The sequence below is a fragment of the Elephas maximus genome, chromosome 9 (genome assembly GCF_024166365.1).
Source record: "Elephas maximus indicus isolate mEleMax1 chromosome 9, mEleMax1 primary haplotype, whole genome shotgun sequence".
Lineage (NCBI taxonomy): Eukaryota > Metazoa > Chordata > Mammalia > Proboscidea > Elephantidae > Elephas > Elephas maximus.
Window position 1 is genome coordinate 42,528,710 of NC_064827.1, and position 17,536 is coordinate 42,546,245.

General features: G+C 48.8%; 1 protein-coding gene across 1 annotated transcript; it reads right to left on the reverse strand.

Annotated features, from left to right (window-relative positions):
* Nucleotides 1-692: 692 nt before the first annotated feature.
* Nucleotides 693-13,084, reverse strand: AQP7 (aquaporin 7). The gene is made up of 7 exons (XM_049897067.1): nt 13,022-13,084; nt 10,011-10,110; nt 3,253-3,379; nt 2,050-2,187; nt 1,719-1,837; nt 1,324-1,541; nt 693-993 (listed from the first exon to the last, which is right to left on the reverse strand). Exons 1-7 carry the CDS (start codon nt 13,045-13,047, stop codon nt 693-695), a joined length of 1,029 nt encoding a protein of 342 aa, XP_049753024.1. The 5' UTR covers nt 13,048-13,084.
* Between the last annotated feature and the right edge of the window lie 4,452 nt (nt 13,085-17,536).

Sequence of the window (17,536 nt, forward strand, 5' to 3'; positions counted from 1 at the left end):
CCCCTTCCTGCCTTCTACATCAGGCATTCTAAAGGGGGCATTTTCAACCTCAAGGGAGCAAAAATTGATTTGGGGGGGAGGGGGAAATGTGAAAAAACCTTACCCTTTTAAAGTATAAAGCACAGATACACATACAGAAGCTAAGTACATACACAGCATATACATGGTATTAAAATACCATGTAATTAGGGGGAAAAAATCTAAAAAGCTCCTGAGGGGGCAATAATGAAAACAAGGCAGAGAAACTCTGATCTACCCACTTAGGCCTTGCCACTCAGAGGACTGGCCAGACTGGAGGAGGGAAGAACTGGGGGAGAGTCTAGAATCCTATCCAAGGGCAGCTCAAGCTATCCCCAAAGCTGGGCCCCCACCACCTAGCTCTGATCCTTCCCCCAAGCACCCCTCTCCCTACCCCAGGCCTGAAAGTCATCCATTAGGTCTTGGGCATCCTTTCATCTTCCTTTCCTGCCGAAACCACAAGTCTACTCTTCCCCATTCTGTCCCCAGCAGGAGCCCCAGCTCTCAGGACTTGTTGTAGGCCCCTCAGCCCTTGGGCTAAGGCATAAGCCTGGAGTTTCTGGAAGAATCCAGGAGTGAAGCCCAACCACAGGAGGCCCCCAGGAAGCAGGGGTGGCTCTGTGGACAAGGCTTTCTTTATTGGGGTGAGGGTATGGTCACAAATGATATTCTACTTAGAAGTGCTCTATGGAGATGGCCGAGTCACTTAAGGGTGAGACAGGCTGGGCTGCGAGTCCACTCTTGTGAGAGATCTTAGAGGACACAGAGACGGGAGTGAGGGGAGAGGCCTTGGATGCATGAGACCTGGTCTTTGGCAACACGGATATTCTGTGTTCTTCATACATCTTGGGCTCCATCGGAGTCTTTGGTTCCCGTGGGGTGTTGGAGCCAAGGAAGAGCAGGTAGATGATGCCACCTATGTAGGCACCCAGGGGCGGTGCCACCACTGGTACCCACCACCAGTTCCCCCTGGCTCTGTAGGCAAGAGACAGCACCTGTATCCACCTCAGGCTGCGACAGGGCAAGCATTTATCCCCATCCTAGCCCCAGATTTGCCCCTGAGCCTGGGGCTCCGGCCAGCCTCAGCCTGTTTCAGGGCCAGGGGCTGGTCTGCAGCAGGGCTGATGGAGCAGGATACCCCTCAGTGCCAGTCTGGGGGGAAGGAGGGACCCACTCGTGCCTCCCCAGGCCACCAGGGAGTTCCGCGGGAAGGCTGTCCTTTGCCACTCCCCACATCACCCCCGCCCCTCCACCTGCAGTGAGCCCAAGTAAGCAGGCAGGAATGGGGTTGGCATGGAGCAATACCTGAAGACTTCACTCCCCCAGCCAGCAATAAAGGTGAAAAAGCGGGGAGGCAGGTCCCGGGATGGGTTGATGGCATATCCTGTGTTCATGCCTAGGGACACTCCAATGATGACAACCAGGATGCCAATCACCAGGGCCTGTGTCCCTTCCATTGCTGGGTTGTTCTGCTTGTCCATGATGGCAAAGAGACACAGCTGGAGCAATCCTGTCAACAATACCTGGGGAGCAGACACCGTGGCAGCCCAAGGCCACAGCAGTGCCCCAGATCAAAGCCCACTGGCAGACATGACCTGGTGCCTTCCCAAGCAGAGTTCCTTTCCTCTCTAGAGTAAGGAGGTACCTGCGGGCCCCTTTCTGAGGCGTGTGGGGAGGGACACCTGCCCTGGACCACTGACCTCATTGAGGAAGCCCCACCACAACGTCATGTGACTGGGAGGGTAGGTGGCAAAAATGCCAGCAGTGGCTGTGGGACCGGTCACTGTCAGATGTCCACCTGAGAAGTGGTTGATGGATGCTGTGGAGATAAAGATTGAGATGTAAACCTGCCACCAGATAAGCCCCACTAGGGCCCCAGAAATAAGGCTGTAGGATCAACAGTCGGAGGACACCTCGAAGGCTTTTTTCACTCAGACATTTTCACAGGCCAGGACATGGAGGTCTGGTCTGCCCATACTTCAGAGGTGGAGGCCGAAGCCAGAGGCACACAGCCCCAGGCAGGACACTCACTGTAGAAGAGGCCATATATGGTGGCAGCGGCCAGGAAGGAGCCCAGGAACTGACCCAGTACGTAGACAGGAAACTTCTTCCAGGACATGCGGCCTAAAGCACAACTGGCGAAGGTCACAGCTGAGTTCATGTGGGCCCCTGGGAAGAGGGGGCAAATGTGTGGGGGAGTGAGAGCAGAAACAAATCAGAAACAACAGTAATAATAATGGCTGCCATTTATCAAGGACACACTGCCCAAGAGGCAGGTACCACCACCTCTGTTTTGTTAGCAGGAAAGTGAGGAACCTGAAAAACGAAAACCAAACCCATTGCTTTTGAGTGAATTCCGACTCATAGCAACCCTATAGGGCAGAGTAGAACTGCCCCATAGAGTTTCCAAGGAGCGCCAGGTGGATTCAAACTGCGGACCTCTTGGTTAGCAGCTGTAGCACTTAACCACTACACCACCAGGGTTTCCAAGTGAGGAACAGAGAAGTTAAATAACTTGTGTAAGATGACCCAGCAAGTAAAAATGTGGGTTGAATTTTGACCAAAGATTCTATAGAAGAGTCCTGATCAAAGGGGGGAAAATGTAGAACAGAATTTCAAATTTTCATGGAACCCAGACTTTCTGGAGCTGTGGAGGCTGAATGAACCCCCCAAACTATTGCCCTGAGATAATCTTTAAACCTTAAGCCAAAAATATTCCCTGAAGTCTTCTTTAAACCAAGCAATAGTTCAGCTTAATTAGTAAAGAATGTCTTCCTTGAGCATTGCGCTTTTTTAAGAATTATCTATATGGGATCAAATTGACAATAGCAAATCAAAAGATTAGGCAGAAAAGTTAGGGGGCAGTGAGTCTATGTTAATGGAGGTGAAACAATTCAGAAAAGGAGGGTGAGAATGGTTGCTCAACTTGAGGAATGTAATCAATGTCACTGAATTGTTCATGTAGAAATTGTTGAATTAGTGTATGTTCTGCTCTGCACATTCTCAACAACAACAAAATAATAAAATAAGAAGGTGGGTCGAGGGGGCTCAGTGAAGAGTTTTGAGCCAGGGATGGTCAGAGGCAAGGAGTTCAGAAGAGTTCTCTTCTCTCTGGGTGGCTGGTGAGGGAGAAGCACGGATTGAGTCAGGGAAGGGGATGGCTAGACGTGGGCAGGAAGAGCCCACAGGGGATACCTGCCCTTGCCCAGTCAGGCGAGGCTGGGACACACTCACCAGAGATGCCCCCTGCCACGTGCACTCCCATGGTGACTCCGAAGCCAAACCCCAAGTTGACACCGAGGTAGCTCCCAAGTTTATTCTCTCCTAGAACCATATGAGCCACGGAGCCAAGGCCAAACACCTGTGAGGGAAGGCCTCTGAGAGGGCTGCCTGCACAGGAGCCCCTAACTCAGGGGAGGGCTCAGAGCTCACTTCTGGCTCCTCTCCTCCACACCGTGGGCCTCCCCACCTTCACCCCTGAAGACCCTCTGCCATGCCGCCTTCCTCCCCAGGTTTCCCTCCTCATGACCTCTTGTCCCTTGCCACTATTGACGCCTGTCAGACCTGAACCAGTGAGAGCTGGGCAGTCAGAGGTGGGGTGGTATAGATCTTACAGAACAGGAACCTCAACCCCAAGTCTACCTGAAGGCCAGGGAAGAAGGCAGGGTTGTGAGGGGGTGTGGCTGATGTGGAGTGCACCTCTCAGGGCATCTCACACTTCCGACTAGCTGGAGGGAAGTTTCTTCAAGGGGATTCCAAATCTCATGCCTGGACTCTCCTGGGACACGTGCGTGCATGCCTGCATGTGCACACACACACCCCCAACTCTGGAAGCCTGTGGGGTTCTATTTGTTTTGCCCTCAGCTCCATTGCCCTCAGGCATCATTTCAGAGCATTTTGCTCTCTCCCATCCCTAATTGCTTTATCTCCTCAGTTGACAGCCCTTCAACCAATCCTTCTCAGGAAGAATAGAGGCCTGAAGGTAGGTCCTCACTCAAACTCTAGCTGCCACTAAAGACACTCACCTGCATCTACACCTACCTTCCACTTCAGCTCTGGTTCCTGTGCCCCAGCCCTTCCCTTTACAGAGACTTCCCTCTCACCTGTATCTTCCACCCTTTCCCTTGAATGGCTGCCACAGACTCGGGTCTCTTCCTACCTAAAAGTAAATCTCTCTGCCTCAACCTGGCCTCCCTCTCCAGCTGTGAACTCCTGATGCTTCCCCCAACCCCATTTCAGTCAAGCTCAGGAAAGAACCCACTGGGTGGATCCTTTGCCACTCCCCTTACACTCCCTCCTCAATCAGACTTCTGCCTCCATATGTCATGGTCTTCCTTGACTTTGCTGACTTCAACACTGTTGACCATTCTGCCTCTGGAAAATCTTCCTTCTTGGCCTCCATGTCACCTTTGCTGATTTTCTTCTTACCTCACTAACCTCTCCTTCTCTCAAATTCCTTCCCCCACATTCTTCTTCCTCCATCTACCTCACGAATATGGATGATCCCAGGGCTCCAATGCTGGCCCCCTTCACATCTCACTTCATTCTTCCTGAGTCTCCTTACCAGTCTATGGTTTCAGCTATGACCCATGCATTAAATTTTCCAAAATCTCCACCTGGGAGCCAGATCCCTATTTCCAAATACCCACTGGAATTTTCCCAGGTGTTCTACAGGCATCCCTCGGAAAATCTGCTACCTATCCCAGTTGGCCAAGCCAGGTGTCGACCTGGATGTCATAAATGAGAACTTCCTCTCCCTCTCCCCAACTCTCAATCACTCAGCCAGCTCTGCTTACAGTCTCCCCCTCTCTTACTCCTCCTTACAGTCAAAGGGACCTCTCTAACAGAAATCTGATCATGTCTGCACTCTATTCATTCATTGACTCATCTCCATTTCTAGCACAAAGTCCAAACTCAGTAGGCCATTGCTGAAGACCCTTCACAATTTGATCCCTTCTGCCTCTATGTCTCATATCTGCCCCAGTGTTCTCTATGTCCAGCAATAATATTACTACTATAAAATGATAGCCATTTCTTGAGTACTTACTATGGGCCAGGCACTGTTAAAGTAAGCGACATCTATTACCTCCTTTAACACACAATTATATGATTAAGTACTGTTTTCTCCCCTTTTGACAAATGGGCAACCTGAGGCTTAGAAAAGTTGAGTGGCTTGTCCAAGGTCACACAGCCCATACGTGGTGAGCCAGGATTCGTATCAGACTGCCTCAAACCAAATAACCATACTGCTCCATGCATGCCTTGCTTTCTCATGCCTTGTTTTTCATATGCTGTTCCCTCTGCCTGGAATATCTGCCCTAGATCCTGGAAAACTGATACTCTGCTTTAAAGCCAAGCTCAAATGGCACCTCCTTTGAAAAGTCCATGTGTCTTGGACATGTTGTTTTTGAGGAATCTCTAGGTAGAGATGTTCAGGCTGTTGGAAATTAGGGTCTGGACCTGTGTCATCCAATATGGTGGCCACTAGCCACATGTGGTTATTAAGCACTTAAAACGCAAATCCAAATTTGCTATATGTATGAAATATACACCAGATTTCAAAGACTTACTAGGAAAATGAAAATTGAAATTATAATATCTTGGATATATGGGTTAAATAAAATATATTATTGAAATTATTTTCACCTGTTTCTTTTCACCTTTTGAATGTGGAGACTAGAATATTTTAAATTTCATATATGGCTCATATTATATTTCCTTTGGGCAGGACTGGTCTAGAGTCTCTGAAAGAGGAAAGTGGAAAACTGTGGTCATGAAGGCTGTAGTTGAAGCCTTTGGAATGGTTGAAGGCCCCTGGGAGACAGTGCAGGAGGAAGCTGAAGCCGAGCCTAGAGCCACACATCAACACTCAGACACCTCTCCTGGAGCAGGTGTTACGTGGAAGAAGAACAAACAGTGAATGTTCCATTGACGCTAGTGAGAAGCAGAGTTTTCCAAAGGCTGGTGTCATCCACACTGACATAGGCAGCCTCAGGGTGAAGTACATTAAGACCTGGAAAGCATCCCTTTGGATTTGGCTGCCCAATGGTCATCTGTAACTGTGGTGAGCACTTTATCTTCAGGCCATAGGGGCAGAAACCAGGTCCTGGAGATTGAGAGGTGGTGAGGAAGAGTTGAGGATAGCAGAGAGACCCAGTATAGGCCCCTCTTTGAGAACTTTGAGAACTTGCTTGAAAAGAGAGGCAAAGCAAGTGATATTGATGATGGGGCTCAAAGGGTGAAGGGAGAGATGTTTCACTTTGAGTTGTGTTATTTTAAGTGGGAGAGACTTGAGTATATTTACAGGTTGAGAGAGGAAGCAGCTGACGGTAAAGGAGACAGAGAAGGCTATTCATGGAGCAGACTAGCTTAGAAAGCAGGTGAAGTGGGATCTGGGCTCAGATGTGGAGGGGTCCGTAAAGGAGAGGGGACATTCACTCCAGCCAAGGGGTAGATGTGTGGACTTCCAGGCCAGTGGGTCTGCTGGTGAGAGGGACAGGAGAGTGAGGAGCAGGGCACAGGAAGCCTGCCTGATTATTCCCCCGGTCAAGTAGGAGATCAAGCCATTTGCTGATGAAAAGATGGGTGGAAGTGCAGACAGAGGGGCTTTGAGGAAGTCTGAGAAAATGTGAAATAGCCCAGATTGGGGTAGGGAGAGGCAGTTGAGCAGGGTCCACCGGTCCCTCAGAACCTCCAGGACAGGTGCAGAGGAACCCAAAGGTAGGTCAGCCTAGAGTCCAGGTTGAGGATACTGGCAGGCTTTGGGCAGGGGTGGGTGGGAGTGGGACACGAGTCCAGAACGTGTTGACAGGCTGGAGAAGCAAGGAGGTGCAGGGCTCAGAGCAGGCACGGAGAGTCTGAAGACCGACAGTCCCCCACATCCAAATAGGAGCTTGAAACCATTTGTTGAAAATAGTAAATGAATGCATGAATGGACCCTGCATGATCCCTCGGGTGAGGGCTGCCAACTGTCAACCATGCAACACACACGTTTTGTTTAAATAACTTGGTTTTGAAGACCGGAAATTTCAGCTTCTCTTGAAGAATCCGAAGTTCAGGCAATGCTGGTTTGCATTCTGCCCTCACGGCAACAGTCAGGTCTTACTCAGGCCAGCACTCTGCAGTTAGCCACAGTCCCCACCACTTTGAGGTGCTCATGCCTGGCCCTTGAAGCATGTGATCTTGCAACCCCTGCCCTATGGCTCACGTCTACAACTGGTTTTCCAGGGCCCTGAGAGTTGGAGCTCCCTGGTCAGTGAATGTGGTCCAGCTCATCAAGTCCCTCCCATACCAGGAGGCCAGTCCCAAGGACAACACCCCTGGAGGAATCTGTGCAGAATTGAATGGCTCACTTCCCTTATCCAGGCCTCAATAAATGAGGCCCAAGGTCGCACTAGCTTTCCTGGCAAAACATTCACCCTGGTGACTCACTGAGTTTCCTAACAACTGAAAAGCCCCCATGCCTTGGCACAGAGCTGACAGCTAAAAATAATAACAACAAAGTCCTATACTGGCTTAAGTCTCACAAAGATCTTTTACAAGCATTGCTTCCCTTCAATCCTCACAGTAAATCTGAGTAGCAAATGTTTTTGCTCCCACTCTACAGATGGAAAAACTGAGGCCCAGAGTGGAGTATTGAACTACTCAAGGCCTGAAAGTGAAGGCCATGCTCCAGCTGGGGGAGGGCTGATCAGCCAGAGCGTGAGAAAGCCTGCCATATCTAAGCCAAGGGACAGAGCAGAGAGATGAAGGGTCAAGACTGAAACCAGACTGAACAGGATTTAAATCTTGACTTAAAGTGTGACCTTGGGCAAGTGACTGAGTTTCGTGGAGCTTCAGTATCCTTATCTGTGAAATGGGGATAATAATGGTACCTACCTCACAGGGCTGTTATGAGGATTTGGGGAGATGCTACATGTAAGGTGCTTAGCATCATAGTGCCTGGTATGCAGGCAGAACTCAAAGATAATCTGTAAAAGGAAGAGAAAGGTGGGCATGGGCAGGCATCAATGCGTGTGGGCAGTGCCTGCTTTCCTGAGGACTCTCCCAGGAGGCACCCTCCTACCTCTGCAGTTCCAAGGTTTAACAGCCCTCATGAGATGTTTCTGGAATGTCTTGTCATAAATGAATTACTTTGTCTTGGATTAAGGAGGGACTAGATCCAGCAGCTGCGTGGGATCAAAGCTCAGGAGCCAAGGCAGAAGAGCTGGAATAAGGGAGGGAGAGAGAGTGGAGTGCAGGGAGCGGAGAGCCACTCAGAGTACTTGTCATAACAACAAGGGACCTACACACGTGAACAGGGTACAGGCCACTTGACCTTCCTCCCACAAGTCTGACAGCTTGATATTAGTGCCCATGTTTATCACCAAAGATGATAACATTCTGAACAGTTAATATCCTAGTGGAAGATCAAGCAGCTAGGAGATAGCAGAGTTGGGATTCAAACCCATGAAGGCCTGATTCAACACACTCAATCACTAAGAAGACAGGCTCTGAGTCAGAGAGAGGCCTGCCAAGGTCAGCTGGTGCCTCAGTGGCAGGGTGGGGATAAGAACCCCAGGTGTCCAAAGTCCAGCCCCGATCTCTGTGGGCCTCTCTATCTCCTGCAGGGTGGCTCTGTGCACATACACTCACTCACACACACACATACACACTGCCTCTCTCATCCCCAATTTCTCTGGCCTTCCCAGAGGCTTCCCCTTCTTTCCTTGGGCCTGGGCTCTACATGAAGTATAGCAAGTATGACTACGGCTCCTGTTGAGGGCAGAAGCTCAATGGGAGGGGCAGAGCTGAAGCAGGTGGAGAGAGAAGGATATTCCAGAAACCTCACATCTCACTTACAGTCTGGTTTCTATCCCCATCATCCACTAAAAGAGTCCTTGCCAAGGTCACCAGTGACTTCCATGTTGCCAAATCTGAGGGATCCTTGTCAGTGCTCACCTTATTTGGCCTCTCCATAGCTTCCCATACTGCAGACCACACCCTCCATGTGGAAATGCCACTCCCCCACCTCTGTGACACCATCTCTTCTATTTCTCCTCCAACCTCTCTCATCACTCCTTCTCAGACTCCTTTGTGAGCTCCTCTTCATTCTTCAGAGTTCTGTTACTCAGGATTCTGTCCTCAACCTCTTTCTATTCTGTTTCTATACACTCTGGACAATTTTTCCAACCAACATCCATATTTGGATAAGCTTCAACCTTTTACTTCTAGCCCAACCCACTCTCTTGAGTTTCAGACCCCTGTATCTATAAAAGGAAGAACCATCTTCTGGATTTCTCCACTGAAACCTCACCTGATCACATCCAAACTTATCTCAACCTGTGTTGGACTTCAAGCACCAAAGGATGTCCTCATCAGGTCATACCCCACGTCTGTTGCTTGCAAAGTCTCCCTGATTCCATCTCCCACAACTCTTTCAAACATGTGCTTTCTTCTCCTTGCCCTAGACCAGTCACCACCCTCACTCTAACCTAGATCATTGCATCAGCCTTTTAACTGGTCCCCCAGGTATGCCTTTCCTTCTTAGACTTCACAATGCACCCAGAATTACCTTTTTTAATCCAAATCTGATGACATCACTCCCTTGTTTGATAGCCTTCAATGTCTCCCCATTGTTCTCAGAGTTAATTCTCAAAGCCTGGCATTCAAGTTTCTCTTTAGCCTCTTTATCCTTGGTTTCCCTTCTCTCCACTTCCAGCCATGCTCCCTGTCTTCCCCAGCCCCAGCCTGTGGCTTCATTCTGCCCCCACATATCATGAGCCCTTCCTCCCTGCAAAAGACTTGGTTTAAAAAAAAGGCCTCTCTCATTACTTTCCTGTGTTTCAGCCACCCTCAGCTCAAAGGCAGGGGAATGGATAATGTGATCCATGGGAGTCAGCATGGGGTGGCGGGGGGGAGGGATTCATGGGCTGCCTTTACTGAGCCTCACCAGCCTGGGGTCCTGGACTTCATGCCCCTGCCCCCTCAACCCTGTCCTCCCACCCACTCACCATCATGACATACGTGCTCATCAATTCTCCCAAGAACTCCCGCACCATCTTCCTCTGCATTTTCGCCTGTATCCTCATTATCATGGTTGATGAGACCATCCTGCAGTTGTGGATAGGCCTGAAGCAGCAGCTTGAGCCCATTGCCAGAATGGGGTTCAAGTCTGCTTGCTGCCCATCGGCCTTTCAACTCATGGTTGAGTTAATGGGTAACCCAGCAGCCTTTCCGCACACACTTCCTCTTGCCCAGGGCAGCAGGGACAACAGGGATCAGAGACACCTGAGAGCCACAGGGACATGAAAAAGGACTGGGAGTAGATGGCCAAGCCAGGCCCCTCCTTCCTTCTGGCCTGGACTGGACCAATAGAGGGGGCACACCAACAAGGGCACTTTGCAGAGGCAGGCGGTTGGGGTAAGTATAAGCTGTGATGCCAAGGAGACTCAGGGGCAGAAGCAGGGTGGGACAGAGCAAGCAGGAAAGTGGTGCTTAGTTTTCTATCAGCCTGCCTATCTGTGGGAGCCAGAGCTTGGGGTCACAGGCAAGATAGCAGACACAGCCTGACAACAGTGAGGCGTTCTTCAAACAGCTTGGGGTATGGCCGAGTCTGCTCCTGGAGTGTGTGGGCTCAGCAAACAACACTGAGGCTACCAGTGGCCAGCACTCTCAACACAAACAGGTGTTTGTGAATGAATGAGAAGAGACAGAAGGAAGAAGGAACTGGGTCTGCCCTACTCCCCAGTGTATCCTCAGTGCCCAGCATATTGCCAAGTACATAGTAGGTATGCAATAAATATTTGTTGAATTAATGAAGACTGGGAGATTCATCTGCCTACCTCTCCACTGAATCCCTAGACTTCCTATAATACCTGGCACATGGCAGATGCTTGATAAATATTTGTTTGAGAAATACTTCCTTGGATGAATAGATGAACAGATGAAAAAATGAGTTACAGGCTCCATTGACTGGGGAGTAGATAAGTACGGGGCTGGAATTTGGGGAAGGAGATGGTTCTGGAGGCTAAAGGGAAAGAACAGTAGAGCAGATAACTTTAAGTGGGGCCTTAATGCTTGTTCAGACCGGCATCGCCCTCCATATTGTCTGAATGCCTCGAAGCTGACACCAGCCCCTCAGCTACCTCATTCCCACAAAACAAAAAAAAAAAAACAGGCTTCCTAAATTCGCCTGGCCTCACAGGGCATAAGCAGAGGGAGCTGGAGAAGCCAACCAGCCATGGAATAAAACACCCTCCACTTTCCCTTACACCCTGTGTTCATATCTCACTAACCCCAGTCCTTGCTCTGGTCCTTACCCCAGGAAAACAAATCCAGGCCTGAGCATCTCGAGGGGGGTGTAGAGTTACCTGGACAACCACCAGCCCCAATTCAACTCCAGCTCCCATGCAGCATTGTATAGAGGTCCCCTTGACCCTGTGACCAGCCTCCTCAGTCCTGGAGAAAAGTCTATGAGAGCCTGATGAGAGCAGGGACCCAAGAACAGACCCAGGGAGGTACCAGAGGCATTGATGACCCCAGGCTCTAGCTAGAGCACTTGGATGACCAGCATGGGGCATAGGGGAGAAGCTGCAGGTTTGGGCAGGAGGATAAAGTGTCCTTTTTGGGCTGTGTTGAGCTTGAGGAACCTGCTAGGCACCTAGGTGGGGATGACTAGTAAAGAGGCACCTGGCAATGTGGTCTTACTTAGAGACACACATTTGGAGGCCACCAAATCACAGACGGTCATTTGAGCCATGGACATGAATGAGAGGGTGTAGAATGAGATGAGTGCATCCAAGAAAACTAACCTACAAACCAAGAAACTAACAGCCAACCATACAATTACCTAAATAACCTGCCATCCAAGGAACTAAACAACTAACACCTCACCAACTGACCCTTCGACTAACTAATCTACCAATCTAGTAACTTGATCAACCAACTAGCTGACTCTTCTATGGAGCCCTGCTGGCGCAGTGGTTAAGAGCTCAGCTGCTAAAAAAAAGTCGGCAGTTCAAAATACACTAGCTCCTCCTTGGAAACCCTGTGGGGCAGTTCTACTCTGTCCTATAGAGTCGCTGAGTAGGAATCGACTTGACAGCAAGAGGTGACTCATTTAATTATATTTAATTACCTAACTCATTGAATTATCTAATCAACCAACCAACCATAAACTACTAACCAACTAGCTTAGAGTCACTTAACAACTTGCCAACCAACATTTACCCACTCAACAAACATTTGTTGAGCATCTACTCATGAGCCAGGCACCAGGGACACAGAGCAAAACTCCTGTCTCCACCCTTGGGTTGCTCTGTCTAGCGGGACAGACAGGTAATGGTAACATCCTCAGAGGAGAGAAGCCAGGCTATGGGGGCTCAGATGAGGGGTGAAAGAAGAGAGTTTTGAAGAATGAGCAGATGAAATCTAGAAAAAGCAGTTGCTGCAATAAACGGTTTCAGTGAGAATGCTATGGGGGGAAATACAGCAAGGAAAAGGGGAATTGGGTGTGCAGGGGGTGGGGGTTCGATTTTAAGTAGGGCAGTCAGGGAAGGCCTCATTGAGAAGGTGGCATTTGAGCAAAGACGCGAAGGAGGTGAGGGAGTGAGCCAGGTGGATAACTGCAGAAAGAGCATTTCAGGCGGAGGGAACAGCTGCTGCAGAACTCTGAGCATGTTTGAAGAAAGCAAAGGGGGTCAGTGTGGGGGAAGAGGAAGTAAGATCAGAGAGGTAATGGGACTAGATAGCTAGGGTCTTGGCTATTGCAAGGACTTTGACTTTTGTTTCACCCCAAAGAGTACTGAGCCTGAGAGAATGAGAGGTGGTGAGTTCAGTTCAATTAAATACCGCAACACAGGGGAAATTGGAACCAACTGTCCCACTTCTTGACCCTCACCCAGGTCTCCCTTGGCCCCAGGACCCAGCCTGTGTTTGGTTATGCTATGGGGACATGAGAGACAGGCTTGGGGCCCCTGGGCTGAGGGGCTGGGGTATGGAGGAAAGGAGTGGGTGTGCTTACCAATTGTCCTTGTCTGCTTGAGCCATGTTATGTCATTTAGGTTTCATATACTGTCTGTGGAGCCAAAGAGGGGTCCTAGGGCCAGGGTGCACAGAAGTTGGCCTCATATTCCCATCAGATCCCAACCCCCCGCCCCCCAACTCAAAGGAGAACCACAAGGACAGCTCCTGCCAGTGCCACCCTCTCAACCAAGCCAAGCCAGCAGGGAGGTAGGAGGAGGAATGGGTGTGCCTCAGCCAGTCAGAAGAGGCCCTGGAGTCCCACCCCCTCTACCCATGCTAGTTTCAGGAACCCTGGCACCTGGACGAGGCCTTTTAGGGGTACTCCTGACCTTTCCAAGTGTCAACCCAGCTTTGGAGAGTGGAGACGCCCACAGCCTCCTCTTAGTGGCTCCACCCTCACATATTTGGGTATTATTGCCTTTAGTCTAACCTCGAGCTCTCTTGCTTCTAACTTAAACTGAGACTTCCTAGGGGTTCTTCCTTGAGTACACATGCATGTATACAGGCATGCACATGCACACACACAGACGCAACACACACACACACACACACACACATGGAAGTCCTAAAGACCCATTTAGTCCATGCCTCCACCTCAGACCAAAGTCCACCAGCCCACCCTTCCTGAGAATCCCCCCTTGTACTATCACTTTCATTTCAAACTGACAGCACATAGGTAGTCCATCTCCCTCCTCATGCTGTATGTCCTTCTTATTCTCTAGTCCAGTTCCCTCTAGCTGCTGCACAAGTTTCCCTCCCTAACCCTGATGGCAGAGACACTCTATGCCCAGCCTAGCCCCTCGGGAGAGAACTTCAGAGGAGGAACGCTGGCAAGCCAGCAGCTCACCCATCTCTCTGACCTGCATCCCTTTTCAGTCCTCTCCTCATTCCACCCCCATGCTCTACCGACAGCCCAGCCCAACATATCCTCCCAGTCTCTGCTCCATCTCTCGTCCTCACAACAGCCAATTGACAGGTAAGGAAACTGAAGCCCAGAGAGAGGCTGTGACGTGCCCACGTCACACAGCAACTCAAGACTGAACCTAAACAGAAATCCAGGCCTCCAACTCTCAGCTGGGGTCCTTCCCCAGACAATCCCACAGTCACCTCCTCACTGCATGGGTCCAGGGAGTGGCCAGTCCCGGGGAGGCCATCCTGTCCCAGTCCAACCCAGAGCCCCACTCACTGCGCAGAAGAGCCTTACGCTTCTTAGCCTCTGCCTTGGGTGTCTCAGTTAAATCAGGTCTTGACCTTGTTTCTCTGTAACTGTCCTGGGCTCAGGTTATACCCAGATGTCCCTGTGTCCCCAGCCTAAAGCCTACCTCCCAACTCTTCCTGAGGGCCCGAGTGTTGTTCCTCCTTCTCCAGGGGAGAGGTCAGCAGGGCAGGGATTTGGCCAGTGCCACTTGAATCAAGTCCAGACACACTGCCCAAAATAGCATCCTTCCTCCCGCCAGCAGGAGCCTTGGAGACTGAGTTCTGAGGCCCAGTTCTGAGGCAGCCCTTGTGAGGTCAGAGGTAGCACTCCGAGAGGGTGCTCAGAGCCTCAGGGTTCCAGGAGAGCTGGTCCTCCAAGCCAGGTGTCTGGCCGTATAGGGAGCCTGAGCTGAGGAAGCCCCTCCAGGACTCTAGACCTGGGAGAGGCTCTAGATGTGCCTAAACCTCCAGCTGTGGGAAGATCTGTGCAGAATAGGGACTGGAAGTGGAAAGTTCTAGAGATCAATAGCCAGGTGGTGGGGGGCAGGGAGAGACGAGATCCTGCATCAGTTCTCAGAGAGCCTTGAGTCTAAGGGAGGAGACCTGGGCCTGGCCCTCAGGGAACCCCAATGTGGAGGGGAAGAGGGAGACCCACTCCTGTTTTTAGAGAGCCCTCATTCTAAGGGAGAAAAGGGAGACACAGACCCTGTCCTAAGCTGCCTCTCCAGTCTGAGGCAGGGGAAGAGACAAAGGGCATACTTTCAAAGAAACCCCTCCTCTGAGAGGGAGGTGAATACCCAGGCCTAGTCCTGGACAGGTTCCGCATAAGCACAATTAAGTGTTCTGGAATTCCCATTCTTTGCAATGTTATCCATAATTTGTTACGATCCACACAGTCGAATGCCTTTGCATAGTCAATAAAACACAAGTAAACATCTTCTGGTATTCTCTGCTTTCAGCCAAGAGCCATTTGACATCAGCAATTATCCCTCTTTCCACATCCTCTTCTGAATCCGGCTTGAACTTCTGGCAGTTCCCTGCTGATGTACTGCTGAAAACGATTTTTTTTTTTTAATTGTTCTTTAGATGAAGGTGTACAGAGCAAATTATTTTCTCATTAAACAATTAATATACATATTATATTCTGACATAGGTTGCCAACCCCACAACAGTGTCAACACTCTCCTCTTCTTGACCTTAAGTTCCCTATTATCAGCTTTCCTATCCCCTCCTGCCTTCTTGTCCTTGCCCCTGGGCTGGCGTGCCCATTTAGTCTCCTTTTGTTTGATGGGCCTGTCTAATCTTTGGTTGAAGAGTGAGCCTCAGGAGTGACTTCAGTACTGAGTTAAAAGTATACCCAGGGGCTATACTCTCGGGGTTTCCCCAGTCTGTCAGACCAGTAAGTCTGGTCTTTTTTTTTTTTTTTTTGTCAGTTAGGATTTTGTTCTACATTTTTCTCCAGCTCTGTCTGGGACCCTCTATTGCGATCACTGTCAGGGCAGTAGGTGGTGGTAGCCAGGCATCATCTAGTTGTGCTGGACTCAGTCTGGTGGAGGCTGTGGTAGTTGTGGTCCATTAGTCCTTTGTGTCTTTGGTTTTCTTCATTCTCCCTTGCTCCAGATGGGGTAAGACCAGTGGAGTATATTATTCCCCTCACAAGATTTTAAGACCCCAAACTCTACTCACCAAAGTAGAATGTAGAACATTTTCTATATAAACTATGTTATGGCAGTTAAGCTAGATGTTTCCAGAGACAATGGTACCCAGCCCTCAGCCCAGTAATTCAGTCCCTCAGGGAGTTTGGATGAGTCTATGACAGCTTCCATGACTTGCCTTGGTCAAGTAGTGCTGGCTTGCCCAGTATTGTGTACTGTCTTACCCTTCACCAAAGTTACCACTTGTGTTATCTATTTAGTGTTTTTCCCTGCCTACCCATCCCCTCCCTCATAACCATCTAAGATGGTTCTGTTTGTTGTAAACTTTTTCATCAGTTTTTATAATAGTGGTCTCCTACAATATTTGTCCTTTTGTGACTGACTTGTTTTACTCAGCATAATGCCCTCCAGATTCATCCATGTTGTAAAATGTTTAGTAGATTTGTCATTGTTCTTTATCGTTGCATAGTATTCCATTGTGTGTATGTACCATAGTATGTTTATCCATTCATCTGTTGATGGGCACTTAGGTTGTTTCCATCTTTTAGCTATTGTGAATACTGCTGCAATGAATGTGGGTGTACATATGTCTCTTTGTGTGACAGCTCTTATTTCTCTAGCATATATTCCTAGGAGTGGCATTGCTGGATCATATGATATTTCTATTTCTGGCTTTTTAAGGAAGCGCCATAACTTTTTCCAAAATGTTGTACCATTTTGCACTCCCACCAGCAGCACATAAGCGTTCCAATCTCCCCGCAGCCTCTCCAACATTTGTTAGTTTCTGTTTTTTTGATTCATGCCAGTAATGTCAGGGTGAGGTGATATCTCATTGTGGTTTTGATTTGCATTTCTCTAATGGCTAGTGATCACGAGCATTTCCTCATGTGTCTGTTAGCCACCTGAATGTCTTCTTTGGTAAAGTGTCTATTCATATCCTTTGCCCATTTTTTAAATTGGATTATTTGTCTTTCTGCTGTAAAGTGTTGAATTTTCCTGTAGATTTTAGAGATTGGACTTTTGTCAGATTTGTCATAGCCAAAAACTTTTTCCTAGTCTGTAGGTTCTCTTTTTACACTTTTGGTGAAATCTTTTGATGGGCATAAGTGTTTAACTTTTAGAAGATCCCTGTTATCTAGCTTACCTTCTGGAAAATTTTAATTATCTTTAATTATCTTATGAAAAATATTTACTTGTGTTTTATTGACTCCCCAAAGGCATTTGACTGTGTGGATCATAACAAATTATGGATAGCGTTACAAAGAATGGAAATTCCAGAACACTTAATTGTGGTCATGTGGAATCTGTACATAGATCAAGAGGCATTGTTCGAACAGAAAAAGGAAATACTGTGTGGTTTAAAATCCGAAAATGTGTACATCAGGGATGTATCCTTTTACCATATTTATTCAATCTATGTGCTGAGCAAATAATGTGAGAAGCTGGACTGTATGAAGAAGAACTTGGCATTAGGATTGAAGGAAGACACACTAACAACCTTCAATATGCAGATGACAAATCTTGCCTGCTGAAAGTGAAGAGGACAAAGTACTTACTGATGAAGATGAAATTATGGATTACAACTCCACATAAAAACACTAAAATCCTCACAACTGGACCAATAAGCAACATCATATAAACGGAGAAAAAAATGAAGTTGT

Coding starts and splice junctions, on each gene's coding strand:
- AQP7 (XM_049897067.1), bottom strand. CDS start 13,047: ATGGCTCAAGCAGACAAGGACAATTG. Junction 1,542..1,718: donor GGTGGGGCTTCCTCAATGAG/GTCAGTGGTCCA, acceptor TCTGCTCCCCAG/GTATTGTTGACAGGATTGCT. Junction 994..1,323: donor TGGGGGAGTGAAGTCTTCAG/GTATTGCTCCAT, acceptor TCTTGCCTACAG/AGCCAGGGGGAACTGGTGGT.